This window comes from Vitis vinifera, chromosome 8, assembly GCF_030704535.1.
Source record: "Vitis vinifera cultivar Pinot Noir 40024 chromosome 8, ASM3070453v1".
Taxonomy (NCBI): domain Eukaryota; kingdom Viridiplantae; phylum Streptophyta; class Magnoliopsida; order Vitales; family Vitaceae; genus Vitis; species Vitis vinifera.
In genome coordinates, this window is record NC_081812.1 from 1,451,120 (window position 1) to 1,473,429 (window position 22,310).

Sequence of the window (22,310 nt, forward strand, 5' to 3'; positions counted from 1 at the left end):
GACTAAAAGTGTTAAAAAGAAGAAGACGAGGGAGAGAGAGAGAGAGAGAGAGAGAGAGAGAGAGAGAGAGAGAAAAGACATGCCTCTCCAACAAGGCACGAGCCTTGGCAAGCAAAAGCACTATAGCTAGGGAGTCGTTGCTCCATAGGCCTAGGTGCAACCACACACAAAGCAACAATTAGGAGGAAAAGGCAAAAAAATAAAAATAAATAAAACAGAAGAACTGTCTCAAGTAAAGCAGTCAACAATCTTCAATCGTAACATACAGAGAAACAATTAGAAAAAAAATAGAGAAAAATACAAAGTAAAGTCAGCTGATCATTGTTGCATGTTTCATTTGAAGCATGGGCAAAGAAGGTAAATACAGATCCACATCTTAAGTCGAACCCAAAGAAACACATAACCTAATACAATCCTTATAGCTACACTCATCTATATGACATCGCCCTTTTCTTGAACTACAATTAGGATACAAACATGAGGCCAGAATTTGATGCAAATCACTAAGAATTTCTGGGACCTTGCAAATTTTCTGCTAGTTTTTGTACATAGGTTTTATTTAAAAAAAAAAAAAAAAAGAATACAGGCAAATAAGACAGCAAAGTGGGGGAGGGAAAGAAAAGATTCTAATATATGGAAGAGATTTGAAAATAATTAGTCATGGAAAACCTTTCAACAATTCCAAAGGAAGAGGATGGTGAAAACATTCCTTTCAACCACAGCATCCTATGCGAAAGGGTTTCCTCCAATAGAAGCAACAGGGCCTTGTGTTTGGCCATTCCTGTTAAATCCACAACTTCCTTAATTAGCTTAACATTACCAAGAATAAATCATATAAACGAGCAGCACAGATCTGACATGCAGAATACAAACAGAAATAATGTCAAGATTGCAAATATCATAAGGCACAAAAAGATTTGAAAAAGCAATCTATTCTAATAGAAAAATAAGGATTTTTCACGTGTTTGTTTGAGAAATCAACAGTGGCCATCTGACATATCTCTCTTGTTTACAATGTTTCAACTTTCAATCCATCATAAGTAAAACCAGTTAACTCCCTTTCAATTGACGGGGCTGCATCAAAGTTCAAAACTGACAAATCAAGCTTCTTTGGCAGCAACCCTTGTATTGCTTTATTAGAGGACAAGCTTATCCATAATCACATCAGAACAATATATCCAAGTTGGGCTCCTCTCAACTAAGCTACATCCAGCAACTTGCAACCCACTCATACCCCACCATTGTTGATATCTTCTTAAGAAAGAAGGATATATCCCTGATAGATAGATTGGGGTTTGCCTCTTTGAGTGAACTACAAGCACCCACTAACATCTCATCACAGCAGTGCATCAAGAAAGGATCACGAATCAACATCAAACTGTCTTCTTCAGCAGATCAGAAGTAACAAAATTGACTTGATTTAGTAACTCCTATTAAATTTTAGTTGAAAGTCTTGGAAAATGTAAGTAGGTCCAATAATATTCTAAAAAGGGAATTCTAATCAGGTGGTTAAAATTTGTGCAAAGGCTGATTTAGGCTATAACTTATCCACCATGCACAAACTATCTAGTGGTGGATTTGAGCCCTAGTTTCTTATGCCGAAATGGTGACATGAGATAATTATTGGAGACTTACTTGCAGTAGATCATTTTCCTTTTTAAATCATTTCAGTGAAGGATATTTTTTATACACTCCAAATTTATCTTCTACAAAAATATATTTCATGGAAGCAGACTAAACTACAATAAAGTTCATCAAGTCTTGCCACAGTTTTTCTGCAACCATTTGCCAACTCATTTGAACAAGTAGGTGAAGGCCCTAATCATGGGGAAAAGGCTCTTTACTTGAAGCTATAAACTTTCTCACTTCAGCACGAGCTAGTATTTTCCAGTCAAAGCACGCCCACATCATGATAAATTCAAGGAAGCATCTCACTAATCAACTGTTCACTTTCTGATGAAATGATAGCAAAACTCTCTTATCATGATATGGTGAGCTGTAGTCAGCTAAAAGTGGGTGATTGCAACGATCTTAAGAGGAAATCATCCAATCAGATAATTCTTTCAGCAAATCAATCACCCATCAGTCAAATCATTAAGATTGACATGAAAAACAATAAAAACTGGTGGCATAAACAAAAATTGCTGGGTTGCTTAGGTTGCATCTCAACTACATATAAATACAAAAGATTAATTGCAAAAAATTTGGTCCTTTTGCCATGTAGCAATGACTGAGCCATTGGGGAAAAGAGGTCAATGGTGAAGACTATTATTATCTACGACCATCTACAAAAAGTAACTAAAGGAAGAAGAATGACTTACGGTAATTGGGAGCTTGGTGTTGATCCTGCCACATACGCTAAGCCCCCTATCAAATCACACCAAAATCTGATTATATATAGAAAAGTATAGTTAAATAGAATATAAAATTCTGCTGGGAGCAATCCATAAAAGGTTACCTTGAGGTGCAGCTGGGATATAAGGTGTGACTGGTTTTTGAGGAAACCATGGTTGAGTTACACCACCAAGGAATACAGATGGCAACTGAGGATTTGATGGCAGGGCCGCTTGGAGAGAGCTCATGTCCAAGAACTGTAATTAAATGTATGCCAAGATTAAAACATAATAGATAATCCACATCTGCAGAAGCATATATTTTCCCCAACATTTGCATATTGTATTCCTACCCTCAAAATGACAAACAAGGAAAAAAGGGGTGTGGATGGCTAGATAATATATTAGCTTGTATAAAAATCAATCCTGAAAAACAATAACAATAAATAAAAATACAACTTGAAAGATCCAATTGCTTGTCTTCTCCAGGTGACAAATAATAGGACAAGATGTGCATACTGACTTCATCATGAAGATATTTTCTGGCACACAAAAAAGGTTCTAAATTAACCACTCATAATATGAGCAGTGAGAGGGGCTAAATGGATAGATTGTCAAAAATATTGCCTGTCAACAATAATAATTTATAAAAAAAAAAACGGTAAAAGTAAAAGGAAAAGAGAAGATATCACATCTCTTTGAATGGCCTTCTCCTTTGGCACTCATGAAATCCAAGCCTTGTGAATTTATTGGGCGTTGGTTCAAATGTTAATTTGGAGTGCAGGCAATTTTACACACAAGAGACAGGCCATTAAATCTAAGTTTTTAATTGAGATCTGGCAAAAAGGTTAGGTGGGTTTCCCCTGTCCACCTATGAGGGCTCTACTAAAAGCAACTTTGACATAATTCCAAACCAACTCTAAGATGTGGAATATAAGCACACCCCATCAAACCAAATGATCTCTTCAGTTCCCCTCAATCTCTCTCTGAATTTCAAGTATTGTCTGCAACACTAATGAGCATCCTACAGATACAGAAGGGAAAACCGGCTAAGCAAAACTAGACAAGTTATGGTCCCTCCAAGGGAGCAAAAGGACTTAGCCATCCAACAATCCTCCTTAAAATGTTTTCATTGTCTAGGTCCCAAACTCGAGGATTCAAGGATTACAACTAAACGGGAGACCTCAGTACTTAATGGGACATTCAACCATCTCACTCTCCCTAACTGCACTGCAATCTGTTCCACGGGATATCAATCCCTGTGACCTATCAAAAAAGTATTAATCCCTGTACAGAGCATTGTTCTGAAAGGTGCAAGGTGCAAGGTGCAATAATGCACAAAAGGTGAATGCCTAAGCTAAATGAGATGCAACCTATGGGTGGTCAATTTTATAAGATATAGTAAATGTAGACATGCAAACATTTATCATACACTCAATCACCAAATGTGATCCGAAAGTCCAATCCAAGCAACCCAACCTATATAATAATGAGCAGCAAGATTCCAAGCATTTAAATAAGTATCAAATGAAATATAAAATTTCAATATACAGTCACTTTTATAATTAAAATTGTTAAAAAAATATACAAGGCACAACTCTCCAGTCTACAGCAAGGCACTGTAGCTAGGGGATCATCGAGTTTTGGGACTATGGTATATTTCACAAAATGAAGATGATGAATTCAAATTCTCCCCCTACCTTGAAGGTAAACAAGGCATATTGCCAGGCTAGCACCTTCCAGCCAACCCACTAATCAAGACGATAAAAGGTTATTTCCAAACAATCTTTCATCCACTTTTAATTGGCCCGAGTCCTTTCTTGTCCATCACATAGGTTTAATAATATAGGTTACAATATTCTTTCTAAATTCCCCCTTGTAAAAAAATAAAAATAAAAACTCATCCATATTTCTCATGCAGTCCTTCACAACTCATTAGCAATGAAAAATGCATCCAACATATGCCTGTCTTTGATAAAAGCAATGGTCTCATTAACAACAATATGATCCCCCTAGCTACAACCTTTAGAGGGATTCTTAGGGATCAAGAATGGGCGCTGTTATAAATTGTTCATTTACATACCAAAGAAAATATCTTAGGGATCAAGAAAATAAATGTCAGACCAGTGCTCTATTTAATAAGTAATAAATTCAAGAGATTCAGGAAAAAAATCCTTCAAAATATCGCCTCTCATTAGCTCCAAGGACTACTAATTTATTCAATGACGCTCTTTGTTGCAACAGTATAAATGGTTTAGAAAGAATAAAACATAGGTGCAAATCATCTGGCAAAAAATTAGGTTTTGCAAATAGACTTATCAACCATTAAGTCCTTGATGTTGCATATCCCTATCCATCAATAGTATATTAATATTAATTTCCTTTTTTCAATTGATGATAAAGGCTTGGTTGTGCCAGATAATCATGTGGCTCTAATTGGATTGGTGAGCTCATTCAAATTCCAAAATTAACAGGAGGTTCATCTTTTCCTCTAATCATCAGAATGATGATGCTTCCATGGAGTCCCTTAAACCATGTGTGTACATATGGACTCACTCCCCAATTGCATACACCGCATTGAGTGTTGAGGCTTTACTGCAATAGCAAACAGAAGTTTACAAATTGTAAAGAAATGAGTGTTGCAGTTTGTCAGCCACACGAGTTCAACAGCAGCATAAATAGCTTTATGACCATTTTTTATTTTTTATTTTTTATTTTTTTGATAACCGAGGAACCTTCCATGGTCAGGCCCTTAAAACTCTCCAAATAGCTTTATGACCACTGTATCAACTAACCACTTCTCAGAATTAGTAACCTAATGTCAAGATCTCAAGTTAATAACTTCATTCAGGGTACAATAACCATATATCAACATATGTTAAATGGCCCCATACTTGCCTCATTGGGTTCTTCAGCAACATTATCATTTAAAACAACACATCAATATAGCCAAATGACATGGTAGCCATATGGATGTCCTTGGAATGAACACTCTGGATGACCCTCCATCAACAAGCCTTGTGCTACCCAATGGTAGTCTGATCAAGCTGAAAAAAGAAGCCCCTTTTTTTCTTTATTATCTGCAACACCCATGTAAGGCTGTTTCACCCTTAATCATATTATCACCAATGCCACAACTTAACTAGCCAATAATTTTCTCTTAGGATAATACAATATAAATTTGAAGAACAGAATCTCACTTTTAAGGTCAGTCAGAAATACTGCCAGTTCATACCGGATGTATAACCACTTCCAAAGCTACCTCTTATTACAAATCTTAGCTCCTAACTCTCATAAAACTAAGTAATGAAGCAAAAAAAAAAAAAAAAAAAGGAGAATAAAATAAATTAAAAAACACTATGAAAATTAATCAACTTGAAAACATAGTGAACCACCTAGATTCTAGCAAAATGCAGAGTAGGGTTTCAACATGCTCTCATAAAGTTCAAGCATATAGTTGTCCTTGAAGGTCATTGTACACAACATGTGTCATCACTCTCTCCTCACTCTTAACAGTCCTGAATCTTTGACCTTCAGGGTGACCATTCAAGCATGAATCACCACCAAGATTCTAAGAAGAGTCAGTAGAATTTTGGAATATAGCAATTTAAAACAAATAAAAAGGTAAAAATCTAGCATTACATAAAAATAAATAAAGAAATAAATAAGGCCAAATTTCTGGTATAAATGTCAACAATTTATTAAGAGAATAAGTATCCTATGGCATACCATACTGCTCTGTTCCAAATCAGAATCATATGGAAGATCAAATGGGTTAGAAGATTTTTTATCAGTTCCTTGTGATTGTGTTCCTCCCTGTCAAAAGTGAAGAAACTCATAGTTTAAACAAAAAATAAATAAATAAATTACCATTCAATCAACAGAAAAATGCCTAAAAATATAGAAAAAGGCTGAAACAAGAGAAAAATCAAAACCATAAGGGCAAGCTCTGATGGTGCATCAGGCGGGCCAGTGACATGAGTTGGTACACTAGGAAGAGAAGGGCCACCAGCCGAAGCAGCTCTTTGAATCCCATCATTATCAGGGTCCTGCAAAGCTAAAACTGTAAGAATTACTTGGGAAAGCAACATAATTGACGCTATCACCAGGTCACTGTAACAACCTCTAAAACTCTTGAGCCTAAAAACTGATCAGCGGTTGAAGGCTTGGATACTGCAACATGTGGTTCACTACTTTGTTGAATGCTTCCCAACGAAAGATGTCCAATAGCATCTTCAAAAGCATTCCATAACTGCTCAGATGGAACGTGTTAATTCAATGATCACTTCAATTTATTGTGTGCTAGCTTGAAATTATAAATGTTACAAAAGTTCCCCATAAGGTATAACACTACAAACCAACCTGCAACCTTTCTTAATTTTTCTTGGAACTTTGATGAAAAAGGAATACATAGTTTACGTTCTGCAACAGCTTACCGGGGTACTGGTCACATTAGCGGAGGCTTGAACATTATGTAGACCCTGATCCCATGGATTAGACATTGATGAAGAAGGACCATGAGCATTAGAATCTTGAAATAGTGGCCACTGCATGCTTGCATCTATGGATAAAACTGAGTCCAACTTTCCTGGAGGACCTCCATCAGTAGAAGGTATTTTTGCAGGGGTACAATTTTCAGTCGTACCTGCAATAGATGTCATGGGTGTAGGTGTATCAAATGTAGCCCAACCTTCATTTTTTGGGACAGATAATTCTGGCAACTTTTGATGCAAGGTGGCTGCCGACTGCTGCTGATTAATCTCAGCAAAGAAGTCAAAAGCCGAAGGTGGTGAAGTCTGGGAAGCTTGATGAGGATTCATGGATGAAACTGAAGAAACTGAGGATTGTTGAAATAAATCAACAGATGGAACTGATGATGTCACAGGTAACTGAAACAAATCAATAGATGAAGCTGAAGAAGTCACAGTTTCTGGTGCAAAGGGTGCATCAAAAAGGTCCAAGCTGACAGGATATCCAGAAACAGATGATCGCGGTAATGCATGAAGCTCAGATATTTTATCCTGGTGTGCCCCACCAGTAGATTGCTCAGGTTCTGAGACAACATCCATTAAATTACTGGAATTAGCTGACTTGATAGACATGGAGTTGCTATCAAATGATCCAAAGCTTCCAGAAGATGTAGTTCTCTGAATAAATTAATAATGTAACTGTCAGTTGACAGAATTGTAGAGGATTTGCTACAATACATAGAATGGGAAGTATTGCACTACTGAGAAAACCAGAGTTGATGCATGCAGACTAACAGACATAGTGCTCAAGCAGTGATACTGTAAATTATATATTTATATGTCCCACCCATGTACCTTACACCGAAATAGCCAGTAATCGTATATCCTAGAAAGAAACTGCATTTCTCACAATTTTACAACTCTGAAAGAGGGGGCAAGACAGCAAACAATCCAGGATATTGCAGACATGGAAAGGTAAATATTAGGTTAGGTTTTCACTAACATATTCTTTCTATATAGGCAAATGGGAGGTATATTAATAAGCACCTAGAAGCAAGGGGGCATAAGCTATATCACATGATCAATCAAATCACTTTCCAGTTCAGTTTGCAGATCATATTTACTCCTTGAGACAAACTGCTCTCATTTCACACTCAGATTTATAAAAGGTACTAACCAAATCCCATTGAATTTGGAAAGTAAAATTATTCATTCTGTCAATAAAGGCTAAGTTAGATGAAAGAGATTCCCAAGTACAAGAATGTAATCCAAGCAATTGTGGAGGATCATCTAAGTCTCAGAGTAACAAATGAAGCCAGTTTATTCTATAATCAGTTCAACATCCGACACCATGTATCTGAATAATTCCATGAGGCAGACCAGGATCAAAGTGCTTATCACCAAATCTCAATTTTATTTTTTTTGGATAGGCAATCATCAAATCTCAATTGTGCTCCACTATTTCTCTAATCAGTCAACCAAAACAAACTCATTCTAATATAGTTTATAAATGTAATATGATGCAGGATAACAATTGAGAACTCTAAAAATGTTGTCTACATTTATATATCTAGTGGGCCAAGATTTAAGAAATTTATAGTTTTACAGTATGTTACAATGAAAGAACAGTCTTGGAGTTTATAATGGGAATATGGGTACATTAGGATAGGTATAAAGAAAATATGTAGCTGAAAGTCCAGGAAATTGATTGCTGATATTCTGGATTCCAAAATTTAGGATTTGGTGTTCAAGTAAAAGTATAAAGGCTTAAAGAACAAGGTTTAGAGTACAGTTGAAAATAAAGAAAGGGTGACTACTTGTGTGGTTGTATGGTAGTAATGAGCGTTTAAGAGTAGTTAAAAAATGAGCCAGAAGGCTCTAGGAAACCACACATTCAATGCTCAATAATCTAACTAAAATACAGCTTAAAGAAATCAAACTAAAATTTTCATTACTCATGGACCTTACTTTTTTTTTTTTGATAGATCACTCATGGACCTTACTTATAAACTTTGAAGAACTTAATGTACAAATAAAATGTTTCTAAAAGAAACCAATTAGAACTACATTTAGAAATACCTTGTTTTTGATACAGATGAGAATCGCTTCCAACCAAGAAATCTCTCCAATGTAGAAATGATTAGAAACTCTAAGAAAATAACTGTATTGAATTCAGAAATTACCAGCAACAAGGAATTCTTAAGCTCTAACCAGATGCAAAATATAAATTATAAGATGATAAAACTCATAGGAAATTTTTTTTTTTTTTTTTTTATTGGAAACGACACAGAGATATATTGATAGATAAAAAGAAGTACAAAAAGAAGGATGAGGAATCCTCCCGCCATAGAAAACTAAACTACAGGAAACTACACTGAAAAACAAGCGAATACTCTAAAAAGGACCATTCCTTATGGAGTACACACCGCTAACCAATCAAGTTGTAGCACATTAAGAGGAGTCCCCTTAAAAACCTTGGAATAGAAAGCCCAAAGAGAAGCAAGGAAAACAATAGAGTCCCAAAGATACTCTGAATTCCTTACTTTATCCTCAAAAATCCTCGCATTTCTTTCCCACCACACAACCCGAATAAGAGCGATGCTTGCAGCTTGCCACAAAACTAACCCCCTCTTAGAAGAACCAAAACCATTAAATTTGATGGACATCATGTCAAAAATGCTCCTCGGGGGGACCAAATCCATCTTAGCTAACTGAAATAACCTATGCCACAGCCTAATCGTCAAGGAACAATGAAGAAAAATATGATCTGCTGATTCCCCATGCTTCATGCACAGAATGCAAATATCAGGACTAAGGGCTTTGTAGGGTCTTCTCACTTGTAGCATGTCATTAGTATTCACCTTCTTGTGTGCCACTAACCAGACAAAGGACTTCACTTTGAAAGGAACTTGAGAATTCCAAACGAACTTAGAAGGGAAAACCTGAGGAGATCCAGAAAATCGAGATAATGCTAGAAAGAATGATTTAACTTTAAAAAGCCCTGAAGAAGATAATGGCCAAAATCTGGCATCTGGAACCGAAGGAGATAAATCCAATCCATCAAGAGACCGCATGAGGCCTTCTAAGTCCTCTATCTCAGAATCTGACAGGTTACGACGGAAATTTAAATTTCAAGAGAAAGGACGAGTAGGACCGAAAACTGAAGAAATAAGGATGTTTTTATCCAAGACTACTCTAAATAGTCTTGGATATTGGGTTCCCAAAGGTTGGTCCCCCCACCACAAATCTTTCCAAAACCGAATTCTTTCCCCATTTCCTACCACAAACCGAGTAAACAAGGAAAACTCCTGAAAGACTTGTGCAATAGCCTTCCAAGGACAGCGATGTGACCATCTGACTAAAGTGTTAGTATCCCAACCATTGGAGTGTGAACCATAAATGCTTAGTATGACCTGATGCCATAGAGCTGAACTCTCTCTAGGGTACCTCCACAGTCATTTCCCTAAAAGAGCGAGATTCCTCAGAGAAATATTCCCAAAACTCAAACCCCCTATTTCCTTTGGTTTACACACAACATCCCACCTCACTAAATGATCTCTTTTGCCTTTGCCAATCCCTGACCATAAAAAATCCTTTTGCAACCTCTCGATTTTTGCAGCGACTGAAGCGGGTAACTTAAATAATGAAAGAAAGTAACAGGGCATATGGGTAAGGCAAGATTGGATAAGAGTTATCCTCCCCCTGAAGGATAAGTATGCCTTTTGCCACCCATCTAATCTTCTTGAGATTCTCTCAATCACTGGATCCCAAAATCCACACGCCCTGGGGTTCCCACCCAAAGGAAGACCCAGATAGTGTATAGGCCAGCCAGAAGCCTTGCAGTCAAGCATCTCAGCCAATCTTGAAATATGAGCTTGATCTAGATTGATGTCATAAATATTACTCTTGTCAAGGTTGACCTTGAGCCCAGAAATATGCCCAAACGCTAACAAAAGACTCTTGAGAGTCTGCAAATCTTCCTCCCTAGTGTTAGAAAAGAATATGGTATCATCAGCAAATTGCAAATGAGATACCCTAGTTCTGTTTCTACCCACTCTGAAACCCTCCAACATATTTCTCTCCTCTACTCTCAAAAGCATCCTACTCAATACATCTGCTACTAAAGTAAACAAAAAAAGGGATAAAGGGTCACCTTGTCTTAATCCTCTCGATGCCTTAACCCACCCTTTAGCGCTACCATTCACCAATACTGCATAAGATATCGAGGACAAGCATCCACTCATCCAATTCCTCCATCTAGGACTGAACTCCTTCTTCTCCAACACTTGATCCAAAAAATCTCACTTTAAGTGATCGTAGGCCTTTTCAAAGTCAATTTTGAAGACGACACCTTCCTCCCCTGATCGTCTTCTCTCATCCACTATCTCATTCGCTATGAAAACCGCATCCAATATTTGTCTCCCTTGAACAAAAGCGCCTTGAGTAGAGTGGATGGTTTCATGTAGAACCCCTCTTAGATGCCCTAAGAGCACTTTGGCTATTATCTTGTAGAGACTAGTGATCAAACTAATGGGTCTAAAATCTAAGATTTTCTTTGTCAAACTCTTTTTGGGTAATAGAACAATGAAAGAGGCATTAGTGCTTTGATTGATAATTCCGCTCCTATGAAGTTCTGCGAACACTCTCACTAAATCCTCCTTAATCACATCCCAACAGTCTTGGAATACTGCAATAGTAAAGCCATCAGGCCCCGGAGCCTTGTCCCTATCCAACTGAAAAATGGCCTTAGAAATCTCTTCTTCAGTGAAAGGGGAATCCAACCTTAATGCGCTCTCTTCCGAAATAGGGGACCAATCTAATCCTTCAACACTCCAAGACTCTCCAGTAGGACTCGCGTAGAGTTTTTCAAAGTAAAGTAAGATCTCCTTTGTGATTCTCTCGGCATTATTCAACACTAAGCCCCTTTCATTTTCCAACTCCTTGATATATTTCCTATTTCACCTGCCATTAGCCACTTTATGAAAAAACTTAGAGTTACAATCCCCTTCCTTAACCCATTTCACCCTAATTAAAACTCATAGGAAATTGGTAACTCAACAAGATATCATTGTGAATCTGAAACTATGCACCTTATACACTTGATCTAGGTACTCCTCCATTAAGTCTTGATCTCTTTGAGAGACAAATTTCCTTCATGGGGATTGAATTGCAATATTAGAATTTGCATTCTTTAAGAGTTAAGGCTTTAGCACAGTACCCTTGCAGAGCAAGTATAGGATTTGCATCAAATAACAAGATCAAGCACTAACACTGTCTCATAAAGGGCCTAGGAGACCTCTTAGTCACCCCTATATCATCAACCTAGACTAGTAAAACCAAACTATATCTGGAACCCAAAGTGTGAATCTACTTATACAGCACAACAGAAAAGGTCCAAGATAGGCAAAGAGAACAAGAATGAAACTAATAGCACCTAAAAAAGAAGGGGAGCAAACAAAGCAGAATCTTTTTCTTTGATGACAGAAAATAAAAGTTATATTGAAGGAAATGAAATACAAGAAAGCAAAGAAGAACAATTACAAGAACCAACAACCTCAATTAAAGCCTTCTCAAGGAGCAAAAAAGCACCTCCCTTAGCCAAGAAAATGTGTAATATCTCTCATCAAATGTATTTTTTTTTTTGATAAGTATCTCTCATCAAATGTATGAACCACCAAAAACAAATATCTGGCCAAAAATTCACTTTTAAGAAGATACTTGGCTAAGCAAGCATCCTCTCAAGTTTCAATTTCCAAATCTGTTCCAAATTATTAGGTCTAGAAACATGCTCATTTCCTCCACTATACATCAATCTGCTACCAGTCCATCTTGGAATTTCAACTTTCATGGAAACCTTTTAGATCCAAAGATTGAGGAACTAACTAGCCTCCTCTCATCTTTGCATCATGTGTACATACCACCTTCCTTTACAGATGGTAGGGTGTCATTGACACCCTCAAGTATTTTCATTGTGAGCTCATCTTATAAAGCTCTCTCAGTTGCTCCTCCCTCTCCTGTCTGGAGTCTTTGACCTTTTCTGTTCCCGCTAAGTTAATCTGGAACTCAAAAGCTCCACTAAAGGTTAAGACTTTTACTTGGCTTGTGGCTAATAAGGTTAATACCAATAACCAACTTCAACCGAGGAGGCCTTACAAAGCTCTCAGCCCGGATCATTATGTTGTGTGTTTTAAGAATAGTGAATCAGTCAATCATCTCTTTCTTCATTGTCCAACTGCACCAGAACTTTGGCAAAGATTGTTTCGCATAGCCAATATTGTATAGGTTCCTCCTAAAGGCATAAGAGGGATGATGGATCTCCTTTAAGGCCTTTGCAACCCTTCCAAAAGGGAAGACTATTTGGCAGCTGATTGTCTTATCCTTGATAAGGTTTATTTGGTTAGAGAGGAATGCAAGAATTTTTTTAGATAGACGGAGATCTCATGTGGTACTTAATTTACTTTTTCTCTTCCCTATGGGTTTTACCAGTCTTTTGCAGATACTCCTTTGTTTCTTTTAATATTAGAGTAGAAAAATGTTTGCTTCTTAAACAGGTCCAAAATGAAAGTTATGATTAGTTGGTCACCCCTTCAAATAGGTTTCGTAAAGTTGACGGATGTTCCTTGCACAACCATTGTTAAATATGTATTGGAGGTGTGACTAGAGATCACTCAGACACACTGTTGAGAGCCTACTCTAACCAGGTGAGAGGGGGGTTAGCTATCAAGGTAGAGATATTGGCATTATTAGAGGATTTATTGCAGGCCAAAGCTCTAGGCCTTTCCAATCTAACTATAGAAGGATATTCTGCTATTGTAATATCTTGGGTGATTAATAAGAAAAGAGGTTCATGGAAATTTGATAATTGGATGTACAAAATCATAGAAGTTGCTAGTGAATTGGGTTGCTCCTCTCTGGGGTTCCCTATTCAGCCAACCATATTGTTGGCCAGTCAGCCAAACAAGGAGCTAAGCTAAAGGCCTCCTTTGTCAAAGACTTTCTTACCCCTTGAGTGTGCAATAATTTTCTTTGGTGTACCTTGATTTTTTCTTTGAGAGAACAGGCTATTTTTGTACAGCGCAACACTTGGTTACTTTCTAACCATTGTTTTTTTGCATATCTTTAAAGGATTGATCGTTTTTCTTGTATTTATCTATAAAGATGACTTAAGATATTTACATATATCTTCATTCATCTTTAAAGATAAATACAAGAAAAACAAGCTTGACAAGTACCAAGAAGTTGTTCAAAGAGTTCTTTCTAATGGAAATCTGCTTGATCATCAACATAGTATATGTAAATCTAGAACTAGCTTTAGTCAAGTTTTGAACATCTAATGTGTCACATAGAAAGAGTAGAACTCATCCATACATCTCTCTAGCTCTTATGTTGGATGGGCATCTAATGGTCATTCCATAATGAAGATCTGCCAGACTGAGGCTCATCAAATTATGTATAGCAACCCTGTGATATAACTACATCTACAGCAGAAACCTCTTAGTCACCCCTATATCATCAACCTAGACTAGTAAAACCAAACTATATCTGGAACCCAAAGTGTGAATCTACTTATACAGCACAACAGAAAAGGTCCAAGATAGGCAAAGAGAACAAGAATGAAACTAATAGCACCTAAAAAAGAAGGGGAGCAAACAAAGCAGAATCTTTTTCTTTGATGACAGAAAATAAAAGTTATATTGAAGGAAATGAAATACAAGAAAGCAAAGAAGAACAATTACAAGAACCAACAACCTCAATTAAAGCCTTCTCAAGGAGCAAAAAAGCACCTCCCTTAGCCAAGAAAATGTGTAATATCTCTCATCAAATGTATTTTTTTTTTTGATAAGTATCTCTCATCAAATGTATGAACCACCAAAAACAAATATCTGGCCAAAAATTCACTTTTAAGAAGATACTTGGCTAAGCAAGCATCCTCTCAAGTTTCAATTTCCAAATCTGTTCCAAATTATTAGGTCTAGAAACATGCTCATTTCCTCCACTATACATCAATCTGCTACCAGTCCATCTTGGAATTTCAACTTTCATGGAAACCTTTTAGATCCAAAGATTGAGGAACTAACTAGCCTCCTCTCATCTTTGCATCATGTGTACATACCACCTTCCTTTACAGATGGTAGGGTGTCATTGACACCCTCAAGTATTTTCATTGTGAGCTCATCTTATAAAGCTCTCTCAGTTGCTCCTCCCTCTCCTGTCTGGAGTCTTTGACCTTTTCTGTTCCCGCTAAGTTAATCTGGAACTCAAAAGCTCCACTAAAGGTTAAGACTTTTACTTGGCTTGTGGCTAATAAGGTTAATACCAATAACCAACTTCAACCGAGGAGGCCTTACAAAGCTCTCAGCCCGGATCATTATGTTGTGTGTTTTAAGAATAGTGAATCAGTCAATCATCTCTTTCTTCATTGTCCAACTGCACCAGAACTTTGGCAAAGATTGTTTCGCATAGCCAATATTGTATAGGTTCCTCCTAAAGGCATAAGAGGGATGATGGATCTCCTTTAAGGCCTTTGCAACCCTTCCAAAAGGGAAGACTATTTGGCAGCTGATTGTCTTATCCTTGATAAGGTTTATTTGGTTAGAGAGGAATGCAAGAATTTTTTTAGATAGACGGAGATCTCATGTGGTACTTAATTTACTTTTTCTCTTCCCTATGGGTTTTACCAGTCTTTTGCAGATACTCCTTTGTTTCTTTTAATATTAGAGTAGAAAAATGTTTGCTTCTTAAACAGGTCCAAAATGAAAGTTATGATTAGTTGGTCACCCCTTCAAATAGGTTTCGTAAAGTTGACGGATGTTCCTTGCACAACCATTGTTAAATATGTATTGGAGGTGTGACTAGAGATCACTCAGACACACTGTTGAGAGCCTACTCTAACCAGGTGAGAGGGGGGTTAGCTATCAAGGTAGAGATATTGGCATTATTAGAGGATTTATTGCAGGCCAAAGCTCTAGGCCTTTCCAATCTAACTATAGAAGGATATTCTGCTATTGTAATATCTTGGGTGATTAATAAGAAAAGAGGTTCATGGAAATTTGATAATTGGATGTACAAAATCATAGAAGTTGCTAGTGAATTGGGTTGCTCCTCTCTGGGGTTCCCTATTCAGCCAACCATATTGTTGGCCAGTCAGCCAAACAAGGAGCTAAGCTAAAGGCCTCCTTTGTCAAAGACTTTCTTACCCCTTGAGTGTGCAATAATTTTCTTTGGTGTACCTTGATTTTTTCTTTGAGAGAACAGGCTATTTTTGTACAGCGCAACACTTGGTTACTTTCTAACCATTGTTTTTTTGCATATCTTTAAAGGATTGATCGTTTTTCTTGTATTTATCTATAAAGATGACTTAAGATATTTACATATATCTTCATTCATCTTTAAAGATAAATACAAGAAAAACAAGCTTGACAAGTACCAAGAAGTTGTTCAAAGAGTTCTTTCTAATGGAAATCTGCTTGATCATCAACATAGTATATGTAAATCTAGAACTAGCTTTAGTCAAGTTTTGAACATCTAATGTGTCACATAGAAAGAGTAGAACTCATCCATACATCTCTCTAGCTCTTATGTTGGATGGGCATCTAATGGTCATTCCATAATGAAGATCTGCCAGACTGAGGCTCATCAAATTATGTATAGCAACCCTGTGATATAACTACATCTACAGCAGAAACTATTTGAAGAGACTCCTAGTTCTGTTGTTCAATTGATGATTTGGTGCCTTTAATTTATTCAATAATATAAGCATGCAAGTTAACAGTACTACCACCTGTGGACGTTGAAACCCATCTCTCCTGGAGTTTTCCTCCACAACGGTATTTATTGTTTGTTGCTGTGCATCTCCAATTAAGATATCCCTTGAAGGATGAATAGGAGGACTGCTGAATCCAATGCCCTTCTGAAAATTTGGTGACTGGATATTGGACCTGAATGGATCACCAGAGCCATCATTTGCAAACCGATCCTCATACATTTGATCACTTAAGCGACCAGGACTGTAAACAAAACTTGAGATCTTCCCATCATAGAGGCCTCGGTCTGAACCAGGTTTCCTAGTAAGCACAGCAGCTTGCTTTCCATACCGTCGATCTTCATATTGATAATCATAAGGTGGACTTTGGGAATAAGAGTGATATGAACTGGCTCGTCTTGTCTCCTCATCACGGTCTCTCAGGTTCTGTCAAATTCATCACAAATATCACACCTTAACTTTCAATAGCGATCACATTTTAGGTCATGAGTGCAAATTTTGCTGTGTTAAATATAAGGTTAATAGTATAGATGGTATATATATATATATATATATATATATATATATATACACCTGTGTGTGTAGTCTGTGTGTGTGTGTGTGTGTGTGTGTTCACATATATGTATACATTGGTTTAGGAAAGAATTGCCTGTGTATCTCTCGGAGGCTTGTCAGAGGTCTTTCCTACAGCATATCTTCTATCCACATAGACACTCTTAATGAAATCCCGTACTTTATCAACATTACTGCAAGAAAAAAGATATTCTTAAGGATTCTGTGTTAGTTTTGTATAAGTTGTCCAGCACCTCGAGCAAAAAGTCACATATCCTGCACCTGATATCAGGCAATCTCTGCCTCTGTGTATCCCAATCTTTCAAATATAATTCCCTTGCACGCTGAAAGGAGATGACATCTCATAAGCATGAGAATAAGCAAAACTTGCTGCCAAATTGAGAAAAATCAGCAATATATCTACCTGATTGCCACCTTTTTGAAGAGCTTCAACTTCTTGTGAAGTGAACTTTGCCATGGAGACAGACTTCACACGGTGAGTAAACTCCCGACTGTATGACACAAAGAACATCAACTCATTAATGAAAAAAAAAAATTGAAATCTGCTTGCATGCCAAATTCAACATCAATCAACAAAAGCAAAATAAATTTCTCCACCTAACCCCCTTCACTCTTCTCCCAATGGAAAAAAATCAATCTGTATATATTATTGACCATGAAGAAAATCGAACTGCAAGAGAGTGACCAATAACAGAAGTTACAGAAACAGTTCTTCATACAAAGTTACAGGAAATCTTTTAAAATTATGACTGATAGTAAGACATTAAAAGACCTATTTTCAACTATAAAGCATGTCTTAACTAATTAGTAAAAGGCATCATTTTCGAACTGCTATAAAGATCCACAAAATTAAAAATAAAAAGGGGAAAATACCGATGTTTCCCACAAAAACAAAAATCTTCAATATGCAAGCCCCAAAATATTTGTGCATTCAGAAAACCAGGAAAATGATTTCCACATACCTCCAAAAAATAGCTCATCATCTCATTTCTCCAAAGGAGTACTATGCTTGCAATTTTGTAGGGGATTTGAAGGGAAAGAAATGCAAGGATTCTTAAGATAGTTGGGAATCTACAGATTACCTTCAGGACTCAGATCACTATCTCAATTCTCTATTTCCACCCATCACCAAAGGTTCTTGAAAATATCTGTTAGCTTGATTTGTCGAATTCAACAAAGCTTTGCTATGATGTGAGGTCCAGTGGGGAGTTGAGTTTCAGTAGACACCTCTTGCTTTTGGGTACCTCAAATTACAAAGATCATATGGGAATACATGCTTGGGAATACAGCTTTTCCAAACTAGACAGTTTTGGCTTGGCTGTAAAGGCATACATGCTTGCCTTATTGGAGGCATGAAAGAGGCATCCTTTGACTATCACCCTTTGGATTGACAGAGATTTAACAATTGTTCTCTTGGGTTTCCCAGGGAAAGAGGGATTGAAATTTTGAGTCCCAAGATCATTGACCTTTATAAAGAAAAGAAGCCTTCCTTTCTTCTCCCATGTTTTGGAAGCCAAGGTTGGCCGACTAGGTTGCACTTCATCTGGCTAAGAGGGGCCCTGTTTGTCTGATGAGCTTGTAGAATGGCAACTCATCTTTTATACTTTCTTGGTTTTAAATAAATTGCTTCAGTTTCCCATTTAAGAAGACAAAAGGAAAAAAGAAAAAAGAAATAAAAAAGGAACACAAAATATTATTTAGAAAAAAAAAAAAACTTGTATTTGGTACATTGACAATGGGCAAATGTTGAATAACGTTTCTATGATGTGCACAACAGGTTAATGCTCATAAAATTCCACCATTTCTTTTTTTTTTTTTCTTTTTTTCTTTTTTTTTGTTGATAGGTCATAACATGCCACCATTCATATCAAGCATAAAGCTATGAACCTTTACATTTTGAAGTTTAGAGAAAATTTCATCCAGTTAGGGTGGAAAAACTAGGAGACTGGTTAAAATTATTTTGCTTCTTTACCTTCATAAGATAGATAATATGTAGGACAACCTTAGGTATCCATATTAAGTTTCTGAAAATTTCTATATTTATTGTCTTGTGCAATCACTCGTTAACCTAGAAATAATCGCATGACCAAAACAAAGTAGTGAAATTCATCATCAATAGAAGTGAACTCAAGATCATGATCAAATAAAAATTAGAAAAGAACAATTAAATTTTATGGCAAGGCTTCGGAAAACCAATTTATATCTATGGTATAGTATTAACTATTTGTAACAGTTCCTTGTACTCAGCCCACACCAAATCTCATGCAGCAAGAGCAAAAAGAAAAGAGAAAAAATGAAATCCAGAAATGTAGGATTCCAATAAGCAAGGTTAAAACCTTAAATAAAATAGCTCAAGCTAATATTTTTTAAGTCTGAAAAGTTATACTTGGTTGTAAGACAAAGCACAGACCATGTCTAACTTGTTCATGCCATCAAATCTAATTTTTCCATTAGGTGATTTCATTTTAACATTCAAGTTAAGTTCCATTTGCAATTGGAAAAGCAGCGTAGATTCTGTTTTCAGAAAATCTTCCCTATGAGAATGCTTTTGTGGTGATGAAAGACAAGCAAAATGTGAGAACTTATAGTCGAAGAAATCAATATCATATACTAATTGATAAAAAAGAAAAACTCATACTCTCGCCAAATATCGACATCAACATAAGGCAAGGCCATCATAAATATAAAAAGGTTAGATCTTTTCAGACTAAGAACCATAAGAAAAACCCAACGTAAAATAAAGGTGGTCTATATCATACCAAAAGGAGAAGTAAAATCCTTAATGTGCATACATGAAACTTTTCGTTTAAATCATAATTTGACTGAGTTCAAATAAATGATTCATAGAAAATGTTGTATTCAGAGATTTTCCATGTTTCCAACCCCTCTCACTTCACAAAAGAAATTAAGCCCACAAATATTAACATAGGAAACAGTTTGATCACAGAAATAAAAAATAAATAAATAAACAAATCAGCGAAGGAAATGAAAATACTCACTGTATCCCACTACAAGTGGTACAAACAAAAGTCCAAAAATTTGTACAGACATACTGAGGACCCTGCATACATGAAAATAAGAAAAATAATAACAAATATTCTTCATCCAATGTAGGAAAAAAAAAAAAAAGACATTTAAATACCAAACAAATAAAAGAGACTCTAAAAAAAGAAAAAAAAATAATGATTGCTAAGCAAACAAACAGAAATAAACAAGTGTCTCCTTGATATAAAATCAGCGAAAAATAGATTCATCTAGAGTTTTCAAATAATAATGACATGAAAAAGAGCAGTCATTCTCCAAATTCAAGGGGGAGTGTACTCCGTTTGATTGCTGAGAAAACGGTGTGGAAAAAAAAAAAAAAAAGAAAGAAAAGCAAACAAAGCAAAGCAAAGAGTAAAAAAATTAACCCCCAAATAAGCCAAGAAATCAAAACCACTCCGAACCGATTACAACTTTGTAACGTCACTTTTGCTTTTCCTCCGTTTTCTCAGCAATCAAATGTAATGCAAAGAAAAAAAAACTCAAGCTAGGGCTTTACCAAGAAACAACCACCAACACAAACCCCTCCAAATCAAAAAATAAATTAATTAACTAAATAAAATAAATAAACCAAAAAAAAAAAAAAAAAAATCCTTACTAAGCTGTTGCAGTTGATGCATCTTCGATTCGGAGGCAGCTTCATGAGGCCTCGGATGATCTTCTCATTCCTCTCTTCTTCCTTTCGACTACTCATCCTCGGACTAATCGAAGAGCTATGAGGACCGAAACCCCAAACCCGAGAAGGATTTTCCTTGGAAGATCCGAAGAACCTCGGAAAATGAAACGAGAAGATCCGAAGAGCTGGAAACTAGGATTCTGTGGGGGGTGGGGGGTGGGGTGAAATTCGAAAATGATTCAGAGATTTTGAATCTAGGGCTAGGTTTTTTTCGAATGTTGCATTCAACAGTAACCAACTCCCTCTCTCTCCAATCAACTCGATTGGAGATTAAAGTGCCTTTCGTTTCTCTTTTATTGGGTTTTTTAGCTTTGCATTAGCTTGGTTTCCAACATTTTTTGCAATGAAAATAGCTGTCATTTTTCAAATCGGTTCTCCAAATTGCTATAAATATTTTTAAAATTATTTTGATTACATTTGGGTGTCAAAAAGAAAATCCAATAAAATAATGGTAGATATCCCTTTTATAGAAAGTTGGGTGAAGGTTAACAACAATAATTGAGATAAATTAGGAATAGATCATCATCCATCCTAACGTAATCTTGTAAGAAATATCGTACTTCATATAACACTTCCTTTTAAATAATCAAGAGTGTGTTTGACAGTGATTTTATAAAGTATTTCTAATATTTCTAACACTTGAAAATTTTGGAGAAATATTTTTAGTATTTCTAATACTTGAAAAATAAAAAATTTCAAGTGTTAGAAAGTCTGAAAATACTTCTCATAATCATTGTCAAACATACTCTAAGAGTGCATTTGATAATAATTCTAAAAAAATTTATTATCTTTCTAACACTTGAAAGATAAAATTTTTCAAATATTAAAAATATTGGAACCGTTTCTTAAAATCATTGTCAAATGAGCTCTAAGAATATGTTTCATTAAAACTTTACTCAAAACAACTTCAATAGAAAAAAAAAAGTACAACATTTGATTTGATCATCAAGACTACATTATTAAAAACCCTATCAACAAAACTTTGTGGGATAAAATCGAACAAAGGTAAAATAAAAAAATAAAAAATAAAAGTACAATGCATCTGTATTAACATCCTCTAGTGATGTGGACATAATCATACTTTCTTCAACGCTTCAATTTGTAGATCTCCCAATCTTCACATTCCAATATTATATCTTAATTTTTTTAAAGTAGTAGAAGGTAATGTTTTTTTTAATAGATCTACTAAATTATCACATAATTGGATCTGTTCAACATTAGTTTTGTCACCCTTTATAAAACCTCATTTAAGTTGTGCAATACAAATAACAATATCTTCATGTAACTTGGTCAGATTATCTTTGATGGAGGATGGTCCACTTGACTCTCTAATATGTTAGATCATCAATTTTAGTCATTTAAGTCACACACGCTCATAACTTGTATTTTTGAATGATTTGAAAATGTAGTTACTATTGTTTGTTTAACTAATTTCCATGATATTATTATACTAC

General features: G+C 36.0%; 1 protein-coding gene across 3 annotated transcripts; it reads right to left on the bottom strand.

Annotated features, from left to right (window-relative positions):
* Positions 1–288: 288 nt before the first annotated feature.
* On the bottom strand, positions 289–21,264 carry LOC100255407 (probable ADP-ribosylation factor GTPase-activating protein AGD14). Of its 3 annotated transcripts, none has more exons than XM_010654856.3 (13): positions 20,779–21,264; positions 20,138–20,199; positions 17,542–17,629; positions 17,400–17,461; positions 17,215–17,311; positions 16,584–16,991; positions 6,770–7,480; positions 6,457–6,585; positions 6,269–6,382; positions 6,063–6,149; positions 2,459–2,591; positions 2,322–2,367; positions 289–781 (listed from the first exon to the last, which is right to left on the bottom strand). In XM_010654856.3, the coding sequence occupies exons 1-13, from the start codon at positions 20,872–20,874 to the stop codon at positions 727–729; spliced, it is 2,088 nt and encodes a 695-aa protein (XP_010653158.1). In that variant the 5' UTR covers positions 20,875–21,264; the 3' UTR covers positions 289–726. The 3 variants fall into 3 exon arrangements, with proteins under 3 accessions (XP_010653158.1, XP_019077274.1, XP_019077275.1); XM_019221729.2 differs by having other exon boundaries at positions 6,323–6,382; positions 20,779–21,229; XM_019221730.2 differs by lacking the exon at positions 20,138–20,199 and having other exon boundaries at positions 20,779–20,891.
* Positions 21,265–22,310: the final 1,046 nt, after the last annotated feature.

Bases quoted from the DNA above. Each gene is read 5' to 3' on its own strand.
- LOC100255407 (XM_010654856.3), bottom strand. From the start codon at position 20,874: ATGAGTAGTCGAAAGGAAGAAGAGAGGAATGAGAAGATCATCCGAGGC. The intron at 17,312-17,399 runs GTGCAGGATATG...TTTTTCTTGCAG, and splicing joins CAGAGATTGCCTGATATCAG to TAATGTTGATAAAGTACGGG. The intron at 16,992-17,214 runs GCAATTCTTTCC...TGAATTTGACAG, and splicing joins AGCCTCCGAGAGATACACAG to AACCTGAGAGACCGTGATGA.